General features: G+C 34.8%; 2 protein-coding genes across 6 annotated transcripts in view; one reads left to right on the top strand and one right to left on the bottom strand.

Annotated features, from left to right (window-relative positions):
- LOC125649793 (spectrin alpha chain, non-erythrocytic 1-like) overlaps positions 1 to 23,932 on the top strand; it is a 157,580-nt gene that overhangs the window by 87,221 nt on the left and 46,427 nt on the right. For all 5 annotated transcript variants that reach the window (XM_056165159.1, XM_056165160.1, XM_048877571.2 and 2 more), the window contains 9 exons: positions 16,652 to 16,889; positions 17,965 to 18,062; positions 18,282 to 18,368; positions 19,081 to 19,146; positions 19,292 to 19,422; positions 19,911 to 19,970; positions 20,212 to 20,338; positions 20,502 to 20,566; positions 23,466 to 23,547. In XM_056165159.1, the coding sequence (XP_056021134.1) occupies positions 16,652 to 16,889; positions 17,965 to 18,062; positions 18,282 to 18,368; positions 19,081 to 19,146; positions 19,292 to 19,422; positions 19,911 to 19,970; positions 20,212 to 20,338; positions 20,502 to 20,566; positions 23,466 to 23,547 (954 nt within the window). The remainder of the gene's footprint in view (positions 1 to 16,651; positions 16,890 to 17,964; positions 18,063 to 18,281; positions 18,369 to 19,080; positions 19,147 to 19,291; positions 19,423 to 19,910; positions 19,971 to 20,211; positions 20,339 to 20,501; positions 20,567 to 23,465; positions 23,548 to 23,932) is intronic.
- LOC125649819 (histamine H2 receptor-like) lies at positions 8,728 to 13,866 on the bottom strand. The gene has a single exon (XM_048877628.2). The coding sequence runs from the start codon at positions 10,600 to 10,602 to the stop codon at positions 9,421 to 9,423; it is 1,182 nt and encodes a 393-aa protein (XP_048733585.2). The 5' UTR covers positions 10,603 to 13,866; the 3' UTR covers positions 8,728 to 9,420.

Genomic DNA, 23,932 nt, shown 5'->3' on the forward strand with positions numbered 1-23,932 from the left:
TGATAATCTGCTCATTGATTAAAACTTTTTAATTTAAGGTTTTCTCATTAGTATTTTAATTATGATATGTAGATGTCTACATCTTAACAGATATCTTTGTTAGGTTGACAACACCACTGGAAAACTGAATCAATATCTCATTTACATTTTTTAATTCCAAGTTCTTTGGAGATTTTAATGGGGTAAAAATCAGTTTTCCTTTTTAAGAAATGCTGCCTAAGAGATAACTATAAAATTTTCGAAGTTTCAGTAAATATGATGTATAAAGTATATACTATTCAAGATGAGCAGTCTGTGGGATGGAAGGTGAAATTTTTGATTTGCTCAATAACTTCTAGGTATAACTATGTGGAAAACAGCTTCATTCATTGCTGACATCCTTCTGGTATATTTAAGGGCTGAATTCTGCCTCAGTCGCAGTCAAAAAGAATTCCCAAAGTGAAATTTTGAAAATCTGATTTTACATCAGATATGATTATCAAATAAAAAACAAAAAACCTTGAGAATATGTTTGTGATGAAATTGATTTCACTTGAAGTAAGATATGGATACTGTGGTTTCATTAATTTTTATAGGCATTAAAGTTTGTGTGGATTTGCAGAAATTGTGAAAATCTTCCTATGTTCTCCATAAGTAAATATCGTACAGTCATGTGACAAAAGTGAGTTCTTTTAAGACAATTTCAATGAACTTAGATCTGGAAAAAGGAGTGATCCTTTTAGTCCTATGGATTGTGCGTACTTCCTCACTTTTCTAGATTCGAATTCCTGAAAACATTCTGTGTACAGTACACAATGATTTACAGTATAGCTTTAATGGTTTGAGGGGATCAAAAAATAAGATCTTTTGATAGGAAAATGTTTTCCATGCTTCAAGTGATTTCTCTTTTCACCTCAGGCCATTGTGTTTCATATTGAGCCTTATCATGGAATAAGGATAACCCTGATCAAGTTTGGGATCAAAGGACGAGCAAAGTAGACAGTGATGTAGGAAAATGGTTTCAGGTTCTTGAGTGAATTCCCTTTTCATTTAAAATCACCAAACTTCACAGATTCACCATGGGATGAAGAAAATATTTGTCTACCTTGGGGTCCAAAGGTCAAACAAACTGGTCACTGAGAAAGAAATACTTGGGTCACAAGTAGTTCAAGATTGTCTTGGAGACAGTATTATAAGAAGTCTGCATGGCATCAGAATCTGGTAGAGTTCTACTCCATATCCAATGAAAGATTTTGATTTTAGTCTTGTATTCAATAGTGATACACTGTACGCTGCACTTCATTAGCTGTTTTCAGGGATACAGGGGAAGCATTATTTAACATCTAACAGATTTTTCAACTTTGTTGTTCTTGAACTGAGACATGCACTTCTTTAATCACCACATGAAGTAGGTGTAAATCTAGTCTCTATATCTAAACAATCAATGTGCATCAGGCCGTGGTTTTACAATGTTTTTATCAGAAGACTATATTTAGCTGAATATTGAGTGGGGCCATAGTAGGGGTTTACCTCATGTAGTGTAGTCTGTTCACACAGTCACCTCCACCCCCAGGGCTTAGTAAAGGCCATAGTCGGGGCTTCAATTTTTACACAAGGTTAAAATTCTGTGAAAATCTTCTTGAGATTCACAATGACACATACAAACATCCTTGTGCAGTGTACATTCATTGTGTTACATTACCACACCTAGTTAAATATACAAACATCCTTGTGCAGTGTACATTCATTCTGTTACATTACCACACCTAGTTAAATTCTTTGTAAATCTTCTTCTCCAGAACGATAGGGATGTTATTTGTCAAATCATTATAGAAGCATCAAATGTAGTGTAGATGTTAATATCATTACCTTGGGGGGAGGGACAGGGGGGAGGGGGGAATGCAAGTGTTTCAATTTTTACACGTAGGAAAATATGATATAAATTCTTTAAAATCTCCTCTCTCGAGCCATAAAGATGTATTTATTTAATGTTTCAATTTTACTGTAAGTGTTCCAATTTTATCACATAGGAAAATATATTTCTTTGAAAATCTTTCTCTTAAGAGTCATAAAGATATTATCTATTTAGTTTAAAGCTTGTCCATGCCAGATTGACAGTGGAGGGAAAGTGAAGGTGGGTTTTACGGTAATGGGTCCCAGTGCACTTTTTCCTATGGTTCCTAAATAACTAAATTTTGACCTGTAATTTAAGAAGAAGCTAATTTTGAAAATGAAATAAAGCTTCTTCCTCATTATGTGTGCAAGAGAGTGATGGTGCTTAAAGGGTTTCAAATGATATCTATAGAAATCTGTTCATAAATAACCTTTCAAGGAAGGTTTTAACTGAAATGTACAAGGATTAGCGAACAGAGATGACAACTTGATGGGACTTTGAGATGATTTTCTTCCTTGTTATTAAGTTGGAGAGTATTATGTTACGCCTCAGTATGACGACATTCGACTGGCTGTGCAAGCCGATGTTTTTGGTTCACCTGAGCTGAAAACTTTTCTGATCACCTGTTGTCTTTCTGCTGTCCGTCTGTCCATCTGTAAACTTTTTACACTTCGACTTCTTCTCTAGAACCACTGGACCAATTTCAACCCAACTTGGCACAAAGCATCCTTGGGTGAAGGGCTTTCAAGTTTGTTCAAATGAAAGGCCATGCCTCCTTCAAAGGGGAGATAATTACAAAAATGCCAAAATAGGATGGGGTCATTTCAAAATCTTCTCAAGAACCACTGGGCCAAAAGAGCTGAAATTTACATGAAAGCATCCTGACATAGTGCAAATCAAATTTTGTTAAAACCATGACCTTGGGGGCAGGTTGGGGCCACAATAGGGGATCAAAGTTTTACATGCAGATATATGGGTAAAATCTTTTTAAATCTTCTCAAGAACCACTGAGTCAGGAAAGTACAAATTCACATGAAAGCTCTCCTGACATAGTGCAGATTCAAGTTTGTTAAAACCATGGCTTCCGGGGGTAGGATGGGGCCACAGTAGGGGATCAAAGTTTTACATACAAATGTATAGGGAAAATCTTTTTAAAAAAATTCTTCTTAAGAACCACTGGGCCAGAAAAGTTTACAGTACATGAAAGCGTTCCTGACATAGTGCAGGTTCAAGTTTGTTAAAATCATGCTCCCTGTGGGAAGGGAGGGGCCACAATAGGGGATCAAAGTTTTACATAAATTATATAGGGAAATTCTTTAAAAATCTTCTCAAGAACCATTGGGCCAGAGAAGTTTACATATACATGAAAGCTCTGACATAGTGCAGATTCAAGTTTGTTAAAATCATGTTTCCTGGGGGTAGGTTGGGGCCACAATAGGGATCAAAGTTTTACATGCAAATATATAGGGAAAATCAAAATCATAGATATGAGCCCAGGTGACTCAGGTGAGTGATGTGGCCCATGGACCTCTTGTTTTAAGTTTTAGTAACTTTGTGTATAATCCCATTTTAAATGTTAGAAATGCATTAAAAGTATGTCTAAATCAACACACAGTGGCTGTATGAATGAGAAATGTAAGCTTCTAACTCTTGTCTTGATTTATTATCTTGACCTTTTGATTGACTTTGGTCTCACAGTTTCTAAGTATTGTGTGTCACCAAATTGTGACTTAATCACTGAAGATTCCTTCATTAAACACAAACTTGGAGAGCCTGGCATTATATTTCTCTGTGTTTTTTACTTTGACCTCCTGTATAAACTTTATTAACTTGCGCACGTGGATTTTGCATGTACATATTTTGTGTTGGCCACCTATGACAGGTGCTTGTTATAATGGTAATGTGGGTGAGGTTGCCATATTATTGGATCAGCTGTTATTATGTTGATTTCAGTTTCTATTGTTGCAATGGCTACCCATTTTTGAGAGTGTTGAAAATAACAGCTGTAGAATTCACATAATGAATGCAAAGAAAGCAAATGATGGTAATTAGCAGTGCCATGTGATAAAACGGAAGCATAGGTATCTAATGAGCTCTGTAGTATGAAATCATGTATAATCAGAGAGGTTAAACACAAAGAACATGACCACAATGAAAACAATCTACCCCAACAGGACTGTCTCATGTTAGTCAGTAACAATGATTGGATAATATGGTGTGTTGAGGGTCAAATCAAGGACACTTTTTCCTCTGGCTTTTACAGTTTAAGTGACTTTACCATTTAGATTTGAACGTAAAAATCAAAAGAATGATGCTCCATATTTGGTAATGATTACGCAGACAAGAGATATTAAAAAACTGGATCAAACTAGTTGGCAACACACATGCATTCATTATCTATGATGAAAGCAATATCAATTTCAAAAGAATATAAGAGAAAAGATTCAGTGAATGTAAATATATTCGTTTATACTTCCTATGTTCCCAGGTTGGCTAGTGATGACTATGAATAGGAGCGATGGGGATGTAAGGGAAAAAAATCTTTAAAATGTTGACAAGTAGGCTTTAGTTGTTCAGAATTTCCTGATATTGTAGTGACAGTATGCAAAATATGATCTTTGTTAGCAAAATAAGGCATTGCAGTATAGGATTCACTATTTCATAGAAATTAGAATCGCCATTTAAGAAAGAACAATAAAAGTACACAAAACAACTTAATAATGTATTTGTCGGATTAAAGTTTGTCCTAATCACAAATCATTGCAATATTGGACTAGGTTTATGGGTGTTAAACATCTCTCCAGTGGAAAATCCAGGGTCATTTGGTAAGCATTGTGGCGCATGGGCCTCTTTGTGGATTTGTATCCAATGGTACAATCAGGAACTCTATTCTCCATTAGAATTAGACAATTACTCTAAGTCCCCGTAGACTATTCCAGAGTCCTTGTAAATGATATGTACTCAAATGAATGTTAAAAATAGCTCCCTGTATGGGAATAAATTGGGAATCTCACTGTGGGGAATGCTGATTATATTTTCTATGACTTGCAAGATGATGGAGTGCTAGGTTGGAAAGAAATTAGTGTAAAATGAGTACACACAATAACAGAAATGTCCACAAATTCTTGTTTATGTAGTGATTATTGAATGTCCAAAAGAAATGGGCCCTGGGGTTTGGAATAGGTAAACATTTTCAGCAAAATGAGATGTTGCTGCATAAATGTTTTATCAATACTTTTGGTTACTAGACCTTTTTACTTGTGAAGTCAGTGTAGAAGCACAGAAAAAGATGCTGCTTAACTTACCTCCAGTTTCTTGCCAGGTTTTTTTTTTTTTTTTAAATTTGCGTAACGTGCAAGTCAAAGGTCGCATGAATAAAGAATAGCAAGCAGAGATTTGCTGACTGTTACGAACTTATATAGCACCATTTAATTTGAAAATTTGGCAAGTGTTAAAAGTAATTTTTAGAATGGTGACTTTGTCATAGCAACTTGATGAATTTTGTTGTGTTTGATTGATAAAATTAAAGTAATATATATACCATGGATAGTATTTAGAGTACAGCTTGGTTATATCTTGTAAAGTTTTCTGACCTAAGGATACAAACAGGCATAATTTTGTGTTCAATTCATTTTCAAAAGGATATTGTCGAAGACAAAGACATTGGACATATATGAATCTAATTAATAATTAAAGGGAGAATAAGATATGATAAATAGCACTGTTGATGCAAATCTCTGTAGGAGTCTCGTATTCCCAAATTATGGCTTTGGTCTAACATACACATATATAAAATTCTCTTGTTGATAATTATACAGTTCTAATGTCAATGACTTAATATAACATGAAGAACAGATTCTTTTCTCAATGTAGGGTCAATCAAAGGCTACATTTGTTAGAATTGGCCTGAAGCAATATTAAGCACAATAAAAGCACTGGAAAAAAGTACAAAAAACATACAAAAAAGGCATGCTTTTTTTTATACTAAATTTAGAACCATACATTTGGTCTTTTCTAATTTTGTCAAAATGTGCTATGAGAGAACAAAATTATACTTTTAGCATTTCTTTTGTTGCATTAAAAGTATGATTGGAAATTCAAAAAAAGTACAGTAAAATCACAAAAATGTATTAACTTAAAGTACAAAAAAGTATATTCTTAAAGGACACATTGCATGTATTTAAACATTTTTAATTTTTCAGCAAAATTCTTTTCATGCCTAAAACTACTATAAATGTGTTTTAAATAAAATATTTTGCGTAGTTTTCGACTTTGAAAGAGATGAAATTAAAATCTTCCAATATGCATATTTACTTCGATATTTTATGCGCCATTATGTGTGACGTCATATGTGACCTCAAATGAGAAGGTTTGAAGGCAGTTGTTCGACATTTTAATTATCACGTTAACAGCTTGTAAATATCACTGCATTTGGGTATTTTGTGCTGATTAAGGGTTTACTAGCTGTCAGTAGAAAGGAATTAGAGAAGCATATTTCGTCTGAACACAGGGACTCGTCACGAAATATTTGTCTTTTTAAAATTTGACATTGTCTATTCTATATTTACAAATAAATGTAAATATCGAATAGAGAGGGTCAATTCATGACGAGCCCCAGTGGTCTGAACACGAACGAAGTGTTGAAAACTTCTTTGCTACTGATTTTATTGCAATTTACGCCGAGTCAGTTTTATATATATATATATATATATATATATATATTGACGAAGCGAGTGACGCGTTCGTACAACGGGTAATCGCAATCATGGACATGCAGTTAGGGGTGGACCAGTGATATAGGTTCAAAGGTACGCCAGTAACGCAACATTAACAATCAACCTTTGCTGTGGTTTATTATGACGTTATAGAAGGCGCGTCTAATGCCAACGAAATGCTGAATTTCTTTAATAATGTGTTATATGTACAGGAGAGGGATGGTTTGGGGAATTTAGTTTTTGCTAGAATTCACAATTAACAGTCTCTAGCGATGGTTACTTCCGAATTTCTTATGAAAATGTGGGTATATATAACAGTAAAAGACATCAAAGCATCCAATTGCCATGTGTTGAAAATAAATGTTTTCTCAAAGTAGAATATCTATTGTTGATCTTATTACTGAATCTGACAAATTATTTTAGGAACGAGATCAAATGTTCAATGTTAGATAAAACTGAGTTTGCATAGTTCTCACCAAGACACCCCCCCCCCCCCCCCCCCCCCCAATACAAAACTAAATATGAAGTATGTTGAAACTAATCGATTAACAAGTAAAACAAATGAAAGTGTACATTGAAACTGTTAAACGTTTATTAAAATGTATTAGTATGTGGTTATGTCTTTTTCCCACTAACGTGTAATCGATGTCGGATGACAGAAACTTACAAGTTTTCACTCCCTCTTCCCCCTAACTATTTGAATTTAGAAATTTTTTTGACATCGATCTTTTCCAATGCTATGCAAGATTTTGAAAATATCCTCTGAGAGATTTATTTTAAAATAACGATATGGAAACTGCGAATGTGAAAGAGACAACAAAACAAAAGCATTGTTCTTTAACGGACAAAATCGCCTATAGAAACATGTACTGAAATTTCTGATCACTTAAAACTGACAAGTATCTACAGGAATTTAAGGGAGTAACCTTTCAATTTTTATTGGGATATAGAGGCAACTGCGGATCCTGCCTTTTCCCCCAGCATTTTCGATCCTGTTATTTTTTTTCTTTTCAATATTCAACACTATTTGAATTCTGGGATATTGCTATCCTGCCTTTTCTTTACATATCGGAGCTCGCCTTTTTCACCCTGTATTCCCCCTCCCATACCTATTGATACTGCGATGGATTATAAGTATGGCACGGTTATTCCTGTTTTAAAGATAAAATTTATAAGTTATCTGATAAAAGTTATATCTTCTGAAGTTTACGAGATATCTTGTATCTTTTATAAGACATCTTATATTTTTTTTTAAAAGATACCCCATCACTTTTATACATGTATATACATGTATCTAGACGTATATATAAGATAAACTTTACAAGACATTTTATTAACGTAATCTCAAATCTCCGTTGTCAAATCAAAACCGATATTGAATCTCACGCTACGTACGGTGCAACTTATACTGAAATCAATTAGTGAAACTTACACTTGTTAGGCACGAGATAATATAATGCCAAATGCTTGGGAACGCCTACCTATAATTTAACCGACCAATCAAAATCGCTCTTTAAAATCACTCGGGGACTTTCCAATGAACTATCTGGAGCACGTCATGTACTTGCGGATATGTCTCATTCACACTTACTGTAAATCCACAGTAATGTTTCACATATATAGATGCCCTATGACCAGGCCTTTATTTTGGTACCAAGACTTATGACTTTGGACTTTGACTTACTTTTCAAAAACTTGAACCTTGGCTAAATTTTCTGAACCAAAAGGAAATTGGATAAGTAAAGTCATGCTTCCCAGCAAGCTATGTTGTCTTCAGACCTCTCTTGTGATGTTGGATTATCTACATCACTCAAAATTGGTTTAACAATTGCTTTATAAGGCCCAGGTGACATTGAGGGGAGGGCTCACTGTAAATATGTTGTATGATTTCGTAAAATATTACATTATAGTGTATGAACTTCAAATGATTTCTAATGATAATAAATAAAAGGCTTAAGTTTGTTTATCCAGATGTATATATATGACTGGTCATGGTTTTTTAACATAAAAGGCTGTGTAAAATAAAGGAAATCACTGAAACAGACATTGAAGTGTGTGTATTTCCTTTTTTACCCCTAACCTTTGGGTTAGCAGTATGCAATATAGTATCCTGTAGGATTTGAGAGCAAAACAACAAAGTTTTTATTTTGATGCATTTTATTAATGTGAAAATGTAAAACATATTTTGAAAGATTAAGCATAAGTACACAAGTGCTGACCCTGAAATGTATGAAGAAGACGTAAAATTTCCACGATATAAATGATACTGCATCGAACAAATAACAAAATATATTGCTCTGATGATAGTTTTAATAATACTCCGGTGATTTTGATACTTGACATCTATCTCCAGTGAATTGCTGTTCATCTTATATTAAAGGTTCATCTCCTACATACAGCAATGAAAATGGACAGATCAATAAAAATGATTTCAGTAAAATGAGAAAATTCTATAAAAGTAGAAAACAAAGTAGGAAACTTAAATCTTTTTTTCAGTTGTATAGAGATTTATTTGCCTTTGCTTGACAGGCAATTTTTTTTATCCATGGACACAGATTTTAATTTTTTTTTGTTTTTATACATAGGGTCGAAAAAGGGCTAACTAAAATAAATACTAGTAATGATGGCTTTGGTCGAAAATCTGATCACTGATTTATAAGATACACTTAAACCCATATAAATTTCCATTTGATATTCATCAAGTGTTAAACATCATACCCTAATTACTTAATAATCAGCTTACTTTTTCACACTAATCATTCGATGCCACCAGCCAAATGGTAAACATTATGGAAGGCTATTTTGTCTGTAGTGTCGGAGTTCGTTTTTGATTTATGAAGAATAGTCTTGTAAAGATGTTTGAAGGCTATGCAGTCTGTTTCCACGTTTAAAGGTAACAAATATTCTCTTGTAAGCACGTCTGAAATCTTTACGAAATATTCCATAAATGAGAGGATTTACAGCACTAGATATGAAAGCAACAACACTGGCTACCGAGTTAATTTGACTGTTTAGCAATGTCTCTTGTGTGATGAGGACTTTCATCAATTTTGTTAAACTGAAGGGAGTCATGCACACAAAGTAGGCAATGACAACAATGAGGAGGCTTCGAATTGCCTTGGAACTCGTGCTGTAAGACTTGGCACTGATTGTGGTGGCAGGAGAAGACACCTTGGTTTTTACCTGTTTGATGATTCGATAGTAATTGAGTATAAGAATGAATCCGGGGAGAAAGAAACACACAATAAAGGCCACCACCACATAGTACATGGCCTGCTGTCGTTCTCGGTGCCACTGTATGGCACAGATAGCCTCCCAGTAGTCATACTCCACCCAATTTAGCGCCGGTGGAACCACTGAGAAAATAATGCCTTGTATCCAAGAATAAGCGATCATCATATAGATATGTTTGGGTTTGACTTTGTCAAGGTAATGAAGGGGATGGGCAATGGCTTGGAATCTATCACAACTTATAAAACACAGAGTCAACATGGACGTGATGATTAGACAGTAGTTAATGGCACAAATCAAATTGCAGTACCCTGTTCCAAAGTTCCAGGAGTCGGCAATGATGGAAAAAAGACTGCTGAACATGACAAGCAGACCGTTGGAGAGGTCGGTGATGGCAAGGTTCACGATGAGACGGTTTGACAACTCCTCCCTCAGAGTCCGAGTCATGAAGATGGCAATAATCACGGCCACATTTCCAAATATAGAAAGCAACATCACGACCCCTAGTGCTAGGGCCAGAAAAGCATTCTCAATCTCATTCCGTCCGACATACTCGGGGTGAGCCGAGTCATTGCTACTGTTCATAATGGTATAAGTGCCAGTATTATCACATTGCTCACGCCAGTTGGTTCTCTCTGTCACCGACAAAGAGATTTGACATCTTTGAGCTATTATATTAATCTGAGTTCTCTTCAGTGTGTATACAGTATTTGCAGTGATAGAAATCATCTGATCCTGATCTGATTGGTTACAAAGCTGGTTTGTTAGGAGTTGAGTCTTCATTGATCAAGTGCACATGTCAATCATAGGGTATGTGGGCGTGTTCAAAAGCTTCTTGATGACAAGTGTTCTGTTACATTAAGAGATGTCATCACAATCCACAATAAATGATTTCCTTAAAGTTATATTTAATGCATACATGGCCAAATTAGAGATGTGTAAGAGCTTTCCTTGCTTTTCATTGATACAGAAATTTTATTTGTAAAATGCAAGATTTTATAAGATTTTTTTAATCACTGTATTTCCTTTTGTCATCATTCACTAATCAACTTTTGGACTTTGAAAAAATTCTTATAATGAAACTTTATAGATAGTTGCATTTCTTAATAAGACATTTAGTGACACTTTCTACAAACATACATTTTACAAAAATTATAAAAATGAAAACTAGATTTGAAGTTTCTATTAGTAAGCTGAATTCAATTTACATTATGGAATGTATCTCAATTAAATCCAATTTAAATCAGTGGGGACAATTTGCATAGAGTCATATAGGGAGGGGTAATGCATCCCAACTTTTGAACATCATACAAAACTTACAAGACTCTAAAAATGTTTGTAGGAATTTTGACAACAAAACTAAGCCAAAAAATATATATCAACTCAATTTGTTTTGTTTCAATTGTATCAAGTGTTCTTAATTCTATAAAACTTCCCTTTCCCTGTGACTTCTGATAACAAACACTCCTGTTGTGCCCTTCAGGACAGTGAATAAATACTCTTAAAAAATAACAGTGAGAGTTTGTGAAATTGTTTATACAAGATTTGATAGTATTAAAATGCATGCCAGTCATAAAATTCTTCCTCAACACATTCATTTGGATCTAAAGCTAGATCTTTATATTGAAATTCAATTCCGTACTTATATATACATGTGTATATACTGAATAGATAAGATAAGATAAGTTTATTCCAATTTTGGGCCCAGAGGGCATAACAGTAAGACAGTTTATAAAGAAGGAAATTCAAAAAAGAAAGAAAGTTTACAACATTAACTACAGGTTACATAGACTGCAAACTGCATGTGGATGCAGCATGTTGGGGAAACAAGTACATACATATATGAATTGCTAATCATGTGTATACACAAGTAAATGGACAGTATCAGTATTATACCAACATATGAATAATAAACTATAATGATTTTTGCAGTTTTAAAGCATCACTTCTTTTTCTGAAAGTTTAATTGCACTAAATATTCACTCAATTTGACAATTACTGGTTTGTCTTCATTAATCATCAACCAAGTAAATTTGTCCTTATTTGTTAGATAGATAAAAATTTTGTTGAGCTTGTATATACTCGCCTATAAGTCGGATTTTTGTCCAAAAGTCTATGTCCGACTTATAGGCGTGTCCTAAGAAGATTGGTATTTTTCTGGGTGGCGTAATGTAGTGTTTTTTTTAAAACAACTCCGACAATTATCATGGACTACCACAGGGGTCGAAATTAACTTTTTCTACCACAGGCTAATTTTAGCCTGTGGGTTAAAAATCCACAGGCTAAAATGAAAACCTACAAGCTAAAACAAAAATAATGAAGCAGTGCTCTTTTTTATATATTTTTTTTAAATCAATGATTTTCCCCATCATTATTGAGCCTAGTGGGTCAACAGGCAGCATTTGGACAACACACTAAGTTACGTAAGTCATATGGTGCAATGTCTAGGTCTCTTGATTATCGCACCTCTTACAGTCTAATCCACAACTTGTTATACCCCCCCGCAACAATTTGGGGGGGGGGGGGGTATACTGGAATCGGGTTGTCCGTCTGTCTGTCCGTCCGTCCGTAGACGCAATGGTTTCCGGACTCTAAAGCATTATCCTTTCCACCTACCGTCACCATATCATATATATGGACTACCCATGGAATGAAGATGTTCCCTATCGATTTTGGGGTCAAAAGGTCAAAGGTCAAGTGCACTGGACATCGAAGTAATAATATGGTTTCCGGGCTCTAAAGCGTTATCCTTTCCACCTACAGTCACCATATCATACATATGGACTACCCAGGGGATGAAGATGTTCCCTATCAATTTTGGGGTCCAAAGGTCAAGTGCACTGGACATCGAAGTAGTAATATGGTTTCCGGGCTCTAAAGGGTTATCCTTTCCACCTACAGTCACCATATCATACATATGGACTACCCATGGGATGAAGATGTTCCCTATCGATTTTGGGGTCAAAAGGTCAAAGGTCAATCGCACTGGACATCGAAGTAGCAATATGGTTTCCGGGCTCTAAAGCGTTATCCTTTCCACCTACAGTCACCATATCATATATATGGACTACCCATGGGATGAAGATGTTCCCTATCGATTTTGGGGTCAAAAGGTCAAAGGTCAAGTGCACTGGACATCGAAGTAGCAATATGGTTTCCGGGCTCTAAAGCGTTATCCTTTCCACCTACAGTCACCATATCATACATATGGACTACCCATGGGATGAAGATGTTCCCTATCAATTTTGGGGTCAAAAGGTCAAAGGTCATGTGCACTGGACATCGAAGTAGCAATATGGTTTCCATTTAAATTCTTTAATGGCTTTTTTCATCGCATGGAGATGCTGTGTTCCTAGATACCTTTTGGATTATAATACTGAAGTTTTACCTATTACCTACACCCTTTGGGAGATTGGGGTAAGCGGGGGGTATTCTTAGTGAGCATTGCTCACAGTACCTCTTGTTTACCGCAGGTCTAGATCCAGACTTCCAATTTCCTCAATATGACAATAAATTTAGATAGGACATTTTCATGATTCTGATAAAAATAACTACCAGAAGACTTGGTAAAACATAGACTCCGATATTTTTTGTAGATAAATGAATAACAAAAACATCATATTTGGAATTCAATTTAATCACCCCTATAGGTGAACAGGACTCGTGGCACATGTCGATATGCGATGTCCGACCTCTAAAGCATTTATTTGACTCCGAGTTTCTTAAAAAAATCATAAAAGAAAAATCTGGATAGAAACGGTGATTGAAATCGGTCGTTCATGTAAGCGTTTGTATGATTCAGAGTGCAAGTTTAAGAAAAGTGAATAGCGCATCACTGTATAAAACGGATACAATACGATCATAGTTTGTAAATCACCACTCACTAAGATTTTCGAGTGTCCATTATTTTTACTCACTATTTTTCAAATGTACTCGCATTTTGCGAGTATTTCTCGCTAATTTCGAGCCCTGTACCACACAAATGATTATTGTTCACAAATATCTAGACATATTGTATTGTTTATGTATTTTAAAATTATGTATAAAAAAAAATATTAAGTACAAGTATTTACATATTTTCATAATTTTATCTAGTTAAGTGTATATTATTTATTTTAAAAATTATTTACATACTTTCATTCAATTTAACTAATCTATCGTTTATCAGTAAAATTGAATTGCGAACCCGATTTAATATTGAAATATTCATATGTATACCGGCTAAAATATATTTCATAAAAGATTGAATATTGTTGACAGATAATTTAGATCATCATTCTTGACTCTTAAAAACTCGATTATTGATACAATGAATTATACTGGAATCCCACAATAACAGTTTTCGCGAGGCGCGTGCCACTAAGTAAACACAGTGTTAGGTACTGGTAATTAGGAGACCATAATTGCCTAAGTAAACAAGTGATCATTGCCAATAATAGATCAAGGGTTGTGTTTAAACCCCAAACAGATAAGGCTTTGATATTGAGCACCTCATAATTATTAATTTCTCAAAATATTTTTTGAAACATATAGGTAAAAACACTAGAGCATTGACTTGAAATTGTCAACCCATTCTGACAAAAACTGGTACCAACTTACAAGCGGGTCACTGGCAAATTTCTACAAAATAACCTTAAAAAATACAACCGACTTATAACCGGACCGACTTATAGGCGGACCGACTTATAACCGGACCGACTTATAGGCGAGTATATACGGTATGTCCTCTTCCTTTTTTTTTATTCTTCGTAATTTTCTTTTTTATATATTTTTGGTATTCACTGATCTCCTATTATAGATTTAATCTGACTTTATGTCACTGAACTAAATATAGATTTTATCTGATTTTATAGGCATGTATTTATAGTGTTAAATGCATGCACAAAATTTAGGTGTACATTGCAGGTTTAGCAATATCCTTATTCTGGGGTCTCCAAGGTGTAACGGACAGAATTCTGTTCACTGTGAAAATGATGGCTTTCTATTGATTGTGAATTGCAATGCTGAACTTGGAACAGTTTGGTTGTTTAGTAAACAATTGCCAGACAGCTAAATATGCTGGTAATTAAAGAATCCCACTGCAGGATGAACAATAAGTGTATTTTATTGTTTTTTCATATTTAATGTGTAGATAGGGGATGTTCTTTACAAAAAGGTACGAGTAAAATAAAAAAAAATTGGGAAAGAAATACAAACCCTAGCTAAGATCCACAATTTACTAATTCTTTATCCATAAATATTCACTAATGTTAATAGCATCCCTTTGATGTCAAAAAGTTCTAGAGCTAAATTCATTCAACATCCTTGAGTGACCAGGTACAAGGAGGCAACCATGATGTGTAAAACTAAATTTAAAAGTTAACAGGTGTTTTGTTTAAAGCATTAATTATCTAAAAACTGAATTGATATGTACATGTGTTTACAGACTGTGAGAATATTCTAAAAACGATAACCTACATGATTGATTTTGATTACATTAATGTCACGACATCCTCAAGTTAATTTGAAACAGAGACATGAGAGTACAATGACAACATTCTCCACCTGAAGTAGAAATTTAGACATAAATGAATGTCTATATAACAAGACGGGTGTGTGATCACTTATTGATTCTAGGAACTCTTGTTGTGTGGAATATGTGCTTGTAATTGTTGTGCATTGTCTTTTCCAATTGAATGTGTTCCAAATTGTCCTACTGTAACCAATACCACATTACATTGTTTGAATAATTAGAGAAGTCAATCACGATCTTGGAAGTTCCAACATTGATCTCTGTAATTTGAAAAGGAAATCAAGCCCAACCGTTGTTATCCAATTTTGTGGGATTTTATTGAACTGTGTTACTATTCTAATTCAGTAATGATTTCTGCACCTTATTGATTGTACAACCAATGAGGAATGACATTTGCATGTATGTAATTCCTAGGTCACCTCTGCTTTTTTTTTTATTTCCCTCTGGTCAATGCCTGATAAGGCTAACAAATAAAGAGTATAAGTTTTATTCTCAGCATTGATTTTGGATCTTAATTTTCCTTCAAGACAAACCATGGTCACCTTATTTTAAAATTTCTATTATAATGTTAATTTGTAATTTTCTTTGAAATTTTGATAGATTTCTTAGGGATTGTTGTTGGAGGGGAGGGGTGAGAGAGAATATGCTGTGGACAGCCTTTAATTTGTTGTTTACTTTTATTCGTGAAATGCTGATTGGAAATATGTGTGTGCATTGAATAATTGCAAGTGAGAGAACAAACCTCATGCATAAACAAGATACAGGCTGATGTGACAAATAATTTATGAGGAATCTGGCATTTAAATTGGTTTTCACTTCTGGTGATTAATCCTGGCTTTTATTTCTCACCACTGATTTTCTCTTAGTTTTGTGTGTATTGTCTGTTCATCCGTCTGTCTGTCCATATATAAACGCATTTTGTTTGGAGATTTCTAAATGGAGACTGTTCATTTACTTTTTCACATATTTTGTAGAAATGTATCCTATGTAAACCTTTACACCTGGTATTTTAAGATGATTTATTCAGTTTGAGAAAGATATGACCATTTGTAGTTATTTTAATGCCCCCATATCAAAGATTGGAGTGCATATATGTTTTGTCCTGTCTGTTTGTCTGTCTATCTGAAACTTTGTTCTTCCTCCTAACTTTTGAATTACATGTGATAGGACATTTGCATTTCTTGTGACAAGGCCTTTCTTTTTGGCACTAAAGTAGGTTTTGCAAAGCTTCTCAGTCTTGAATACACTGTCATACATGACTGTCCATTGAAGTTGAAATCAAAATGATGTAAATTTTCTAATATTACAATTCCTGTGCAGATCATGCTTTTGGTGCAGAGGACTAACTCCGACTGGTGGCAGATCAGAAAGATGGATGGTACAGAAGGGTTTGTACCGGCAAATTATGTCAAGGAGGTGGAACCAAAGGTCACCCAAAAGGTAGTCCATCGCCCCACCAAAGTTTCGGAGAAAGTCCTTGTCAAGAAAACTGTTATGAAGAAGGAGGTGGTTCAAAAGAAGAAGGAGAAATCCAGCAAGCTCAGAAGAGCTCCTTCAGGTGAGCTGTTGGTACAATGTGCAAAATTCCTTAATGTGATCTGTATAGCTTGTTCAATATAATGAGTTTCAAGTGAGCTGTTTAATCTCCACAACATGAAGAGCTCCTTTGAATGAGCTGTGTGATCTCTTCAATATGAAGGGCTCCTTTGGATGAGCTGTGTGATCTCTTCAATATGAAGGGCTCCTTTGGATGAGCTGTGTGATCTCTTCAATATGAAGGGCTCCTTTGGATGAGCTGTGTGATCTCTTCAATATGAAGGGCTCCTTTGGATGAGCTGTGTGATCTCTTCAATATGAAGGGCTCCTTTGGATGAGCTGTGTGATCTCTTCAATATGAAGGGCTCCTTTGGATGAGCTGTGTGATCTCTTCAATATGAAGGGCTCCTTTTGGTGAGCTGTGCAATCTCTGCAACATGAAGAGCTCTTGTGTAAGCTGTACAATCTCTGCAACATGAAGAGCTCTTTTGGGTGAGTTGTGTGATCTCTTCAATATGAAGGGCTCCTTTTGGTGAGCTGTACAATCTGCAACATGAAGAGCTCTTTTGGGTAAGCTGTGCAATCTCTGCAACATGAAGAGCTCTTTTGGGTAAGCTGTGCAATCACTGCAACATGAAGAGCTCTTTTGGGTAAGCTGTGCAATCTCTGCAACATGAAGAGCTCTTTTGGGTGAGCTGTGCAAACTCTGCAATATGGAGAGTTTCTTTAGATGACCTTAGGTCTCTAATATGAACATTTGGATTCTGTTTTCTACTTGTTTTCTTGTACAATGTGTTACACACATGTCCAGTGTCTCATTAACTAATAGCTATGTCATAGTTCCTTTGATATCGAGATCAATCCATGGCAAGATACTCCCAGTCAAAACCGCTTCCGTTCACAGGCAGAGAGACCAAAGACACAATTAATGCTCTACAGAGTGTCCACTAGATTCTGCTATATCATCATTTCTAAGCCTAAATTCTGATTGATTTTGATGTTGAATGCTATGGGCTTAATTTGACATGTAAATTAATTTGCAGCCAACTGTCTTCTACAGTAATTTGTTTACAGAAAATCTTGTTTTTTTTTTTCAGTGAGATCAAAGGCAAACCTACATTTTGACAAGGAAAATGTGGACAAACGACAAAAACAAATAAATCTCACCTACAATAAGCTTGTTAAATTGGCTCAGGTAAATCATCACAATCATTGACACTTGTTAGAGGTTAAGAAAACAGTGGCAACTTATTCTAATTCAATTGGATATGTGAGATCATAAATCGATATACTGCACAAAGCAAATTATGTTTAAAATCTTAGTTAATGAAAAATAACAAAATCTGAACACATTTATGTAATTATGAGAATGACACTTTGTAAGTCAACTTTCATTGTTATGATACTAATACAGGCTCGACGCATTGCATTAGAAGATGCCATGAGATTATTTAAATTCTTCCGAGAGTGTGATGAATTTGAAACTTGGATGAAAGAAAAGGTAATTATTTATATGTTACAGCAATGAAGATTCCTTATGTAACACAAGTACTTAATTGGGCATATCTGCCTTTCAGCATCGATTCGTGAGAACATAAAATCTAATGAAGTCCAATAAAACATCACTTAGAACTTGTCAGATTCAGTAAGCCAGTCACAACTCTAAACAAGTATGGTAGGCAATAAACATGGAGAAAATACCAATTTTGTTTTTAAAGTATTTTTGAAATCAGTTATTGAATAAATGTTGATTTGCATGTGATTGCTGTGTATTGATCTCACAACTGACTGACATGTTGAAGCCTCCAATGACATATATGTATCATGAGAGCAAACTTTAACCTATAGACCTGAAAAAAGAAGTACTCCTTTTAGTCTTATGGATTGTGTGCACACATCTCTCAGAAAGCTCTCCCTCTTTTTGGGGTAAAATTCCTGTAAAAAATTGTGCATCTAAATGCACTATGCTTTTATTGTGACACAATAAGTTTGATTTTTTTATCACAAGGTCAAAGATCAAGAGTTTTTTTTAAACAGGAATAATTGTATATATAAACATTTTAAAAGTTCATCTTATTCTACAAAACCATTCCATGAAAATTTGAAAGACCAGATTCCTTATCTAGCTGTGACAATTAATTTAGATAAATAAGAAATCCTGTAAAGATGTCACCATGATTATATTTAAGTTCTTGATGCCTTCTGTTTTTTAGGAAATACTACTGACTAATAAGGAAAGCTTGTCTGATAATATGGAAGCAGTCAAAAAGAAGTTTGAGGTATTGAAGAGAAAAGATTAATTTACTGTGAATAATCCTTCTCCATTTTGCTCTCGAATATGATTTATTTCATTGGCATTGATTGTATCAGAAGCATGCAAAAAAGTAATAATGTTCTAAATGTAAAAACATCTCTATTTAAAAGAACTTGTTGACCAATCTTGCTGGAAACAAAGGACGTCTGGACGAGATTAATAGTTTGGCCGAGGAGATAGTGAAGTCTGGAAGTGGGCAGAGCAAGCAGGTCCAAGTCCGACAAAAGGAAATAAATGACAGGTCGGGAACCAGACAAGCTTCGTCTACATCAATACAGAAATATCAATGCAGAATATATGATATTTAAAGATTGATGGTTTCACTTCAAATTTTAAGAATTTTATTTACTTAAGATAAGTTACATGTACAGATTTTCTGTAGAATCATTTAGATATTCACGGGGCTCAATTTTTGCGGATTTTATGGGTACCTGTATCCCACGAATTTCAAACAACAAAGAAGAACACAATATGTGATGTGTCAATGTACAAAAACCATATCCACAAAGTTGTATCACAACGAAACAGTAAAATTTCCACAATCCATGAAAATTGGCCCCAGCCCCCACAAATTTAGATGATTCCACAGTATTGTGCAAATTTTTGATTGGTAGATGTGGTTGAAATTAACGAGGATCTTGCGGTGGTTTTTTTTTTTTTTTTTTTTTTTTTATTGGTAGATCTGGCTGGAATTAATGGGAATTTTGCTTTTTATTTTATTTTTTTCAGATGGAATCGTTTGATGAAGCTGAAAATGGAGAAAGAGAAAAACCTGCAAGGAGCATCAAGGTATAGGGTATATGATTTGTGATGTGGAAGATCATGGATTAAAAGAAAACAACCTATATCATTGAGGACAAAAATATTCTGCAGCAAAACAAATGCATGTACAAATATAGTTTGTGACTGTAACTGCAGATTTAATAGTCCAAAATGTCATGTTATTAGCCAATCAAAATACAGAATGCACACAAGTTGTATTAGAATTATTTATTGGTGTTGTTGATTCTTAACATTTAATTTTTTGCAGTATTGAGATGTTCCAGTCTACCTGTGATGAGCTGGATGATTGGATAAAAGAAAAGGACAATACACTGTCTTCATATGATGTTGGAAAGGATCTGAAAGGCATTGAGGCAGCCCTGAGGAGACACACAGTTAGTAGCTTCTTCACTGGTAGTTTTAGATCAAGATGGCAGAAGGCACACATGTGCAAGTAGAGCTTCAGTTTTTTTCATTTTCATGATCTGTTTTGTTCCTCAAGAACTCTTCTTACTGAAATTTCAAACAAAATAATCAGAGAATTTATTTTTTGTTTAGAATTTAGAAAGAGAATTGGTACCGGTGGAAGATAAAATGAAAAGGATGAACTTCCTTGCTGACTCGTAAGTAATCTATTACTAGTTGACTTAAATGTGAATTATCTTGTTCTGGGTGATTTGTAGAACCTTGTACTGGTTGATTTGTAAGTTATTTGTACTGAGTGATTTATAAGTTATTTTGTACTGAATGATTTGTAAATTATTTGTGTTGACTAATTCATAACTTATGTTATATTTCACGATTTGTTGTTAAGTTATTTTATGTTGATTGATTTGTAAGTTATTTCATGTCTGCTCGCTTTTTAGGTCACCTGAATCATTCAGGTGACCTATTGCTATCTGTTTTTGTCCGTCGTCGTGCATTAATATTTGAACATTTTCAGCTTCTTCTCTGAAACCCCTGAACCAATTTCAACCAATTTTGGCATATAGCATCTGTGGGTGGAGGGGAACAAAAATTGTGAAATTCGTGGTCCCTGCCCCCCTGGGGCCTGAGGGGTGAGGCAAAAACCATCAAAATGAGTGTAATTTTAAAAAATCTTCTTCTTTACTCCTGGACATCAAGAAGCCAAACTGTGGGCATAATTATAATGAGCGTTGAGCCCTCTACCAAAATTGTGAAATTCATGGCCCCTGGGGCAGGGGTTCTTGTGTTAGGGTGGGGCTCTATTGGTCATATAGTGAAAATGTAGAAATTCTTTGAAAATCTTCTTCTCTGTCTCTGGGTATTAAGTAGACAAACTAATAGCATGGTAATGATGAGCAAGGATGCCTCTTTAAAAATTGTGAAATTCATGGCCCCTGGATCAGGGGTTCTGGTGCTAGGGTGGGGCTCTATAAGTCATATAGTGAAAATGCATTATTTCTTTGAAAATCTTCTTCTCTGTCCTTGGGTATTAAGTAGACAAACCAATAACATGGTTATGATGAGCAAGGATGCCTCTTTCAAAATTGTGAAATTCATGGCCCCTGGGTCAGGGGTTCTGGTATTAGGGTGGGGCCCTATTGATCATATAGTGAAAATGCATTTTATTTCTTTGAAAATCTTCTCCTCTGCTACTGGGTATTAAGTAGACAAACTAATAGTATAATAATGATGATCAAGGATGCTTCTTTCAAAACTGAAATTTATGGCCCCTGGGTCAGGGGTTCTGGTGCAAAGGCGGGGCTGATTGATTATATAGTGAAAATGCAATATTTCTTTGAAAATCTTCTTCTATGTTACTGGGTATTAGGTAGCCAAACTAATAGCATAGTTATGATGAGCATGGATGACTCTCCTGAAATTCTGAAATTCATGGCCCCAGGGTTAGGGGTTCTGGTGTTTGGGCGGGGCCCTATTGATCTTATATAGTGAAAATGCATTTTATTTCTTTGAAAATCTTCTTCTCTGCCCCTGGGTATTAAGTAGACAAACTAATAGCATGGTTCTGATGAGCATATATATAAACATATATATTTTAAGTTAATTGCGGAAGGTTTTTAATTTAAATCAATCTGGGAATATAGTTGCCTACTATACACTTCGTGCATTAGTTGCCTACCATAACAGTCGCGCAGCTTGATAGAACTTTTGAATCTTGCAACATTGTGTTTGTAATTAATAAAGTTTTGAAATAAATAATTTCCTTTTTTATGCATATTACTTGAGGAGGGGGTCATATTGAATTGCACCTGTTGTTAAGTTGGTAGGTTGGTCAGTAGACCAAATATCTGCTCAATATCTAGATATATCTAGAGAATGCTATGTTTATTAAACATCATACTTATTGCACTGTTACCCCATGAAAAGGAGTTGGCTCCAATTTTGTGGTCAAGAGTTAAAGTACTCTAATCAGCAGTATTTGACTTATCCTGATATCCGATGCTTTCGGCCTCACAAAGGTAGAGGCGGGCATGTGGAAATTGAAGTACAAGCCCAAACGGCATGTAAATTTAGAGGCTTAAACCTTTAGCGATGTACTTTTCCTTTTGATTCAAACAATCAATTTATTCATCAGATGTAACATTATGAAATAGCCAATTAAATAACACTGGTAACAATTAAAATGCACTGAAAAGTTCGATTAAGGACATACGCAATGTAGTTTTGAACTTTATTTTCTGTCATTTACGATTAGTAATGAAATTGAGAACAGAAGATGTATTGTAGCTAAAGATGTGGAAAAATAGATTTCCTTTGGTGGGAAAAGGCAACTAATAAAATTAATTAATAAATTACTGGGCATGTAAGTATTTGTTTGAGCTAATCTAATTAGTATACATGCCTGCCCAAAGGGCATGTGCTGGAAAAAAAAATTGGCAAATCTTGTCCATTCAATATCCTGAGAACCATTTCCTTGAAAGACATCAAACTTGATACACTGGTTTCCTTGTAGAGTAAATGGCCCTGTTGATTTTGCGGTCATCAGATCAAAGGTTAAAAATCGAACTAAAAATGCAAAGATCTACACCCTTAAAAATATCTTGAGTACCCTTTGCTCGACAGAGGTCAGACTTGATGCACTGGTTCCTTTCGGAGAAGATGACCATTGTAGCTAATAAAATCACAAAGACAAGGGTAAACTGAATAATAGGAATATATACAACTACTCAATACTTTAAGAACCCTTTGCTTGACAGACATGAAATTATTATGTATATTGGTTTTATCTAAGGAGTAAATAACCCTTTTCTTTATGATGTCTCAGACCTAGGTTTTTTAAAAAGGATTATTGATTGAACATAAAAATGACACATGTACTTCATGACCACATAGCTATTCAATGTTTCTTCCATCCAAAAGTAAAATTCTTATATTTAAACACAAACCTAATTCAAACATTGGAAGGTTGTTACATGATACTCAGGTGACCTATAATTATAGGCCCCTGGGCCTCTTGTTACTCTTCAAATGGGGGGATGGGGGGGGTATATATGTACAAGAACTTTATATTATCTGAGTACAATTTTATTTTCCTAGTGTGAGAGCATCTTATCCTGATGAAAAGGATTATGTTGACCAGAGACAAAAGGAACTACAGGACCTTTGGAACTCATTACAGGTACTGGGCAAATTCTTACAGACCATTGTAGCCAATCAGTGTCACGTTATTGTAGAAGAATCTGTAATAGGATATCAAAAGACAACCATAACAGAATTCATAGAGAAAGCTAGAACAAGTCATGGGGCAAACTATAGCAGGTCATCAGAAAGCAAAAGACAACCATAACAGAATTCATAGAGAAAGCTAGAACAAGTCATGGGACAAACTATAGCAGGTTATCAGAAAGCAAAAGACAACCATAACAGAATTCATAGAGAAAGTTAGAACAAGTCATGGGACAAAATAGAACAGGTTATCAGAAAACAAACTGGAAAATCCTATTCACAAGTGAAATATTAATTTAGGCGAAACAATATGTTATTGTAGTGCAAATAAAGTGTTA

This window comes from Ostrea edulis, chromosome 5 (genome assembly GCF_947568905.1).
Source record: "Ostrea edulis chromosome 5, xbOstEdul1.1, whole genome shotgun sequence".
NCBI classification, from domain to species: Eukaryota; Metazoa; Mollusca; class Bivalvia; order Ostreida; family Ostreidae; genus Ostrea; species Ostrea edulis.

What these genes read in the sequence shown, in the direction of transcription:
- LOC125649819 (XM_048877628.2), bottom strand. Translation starts at nt 10,602, where the DNA reads ATGAAGACTCAACTCCTAACAAACCAGCTTTGTAACCAATCAGATCAG.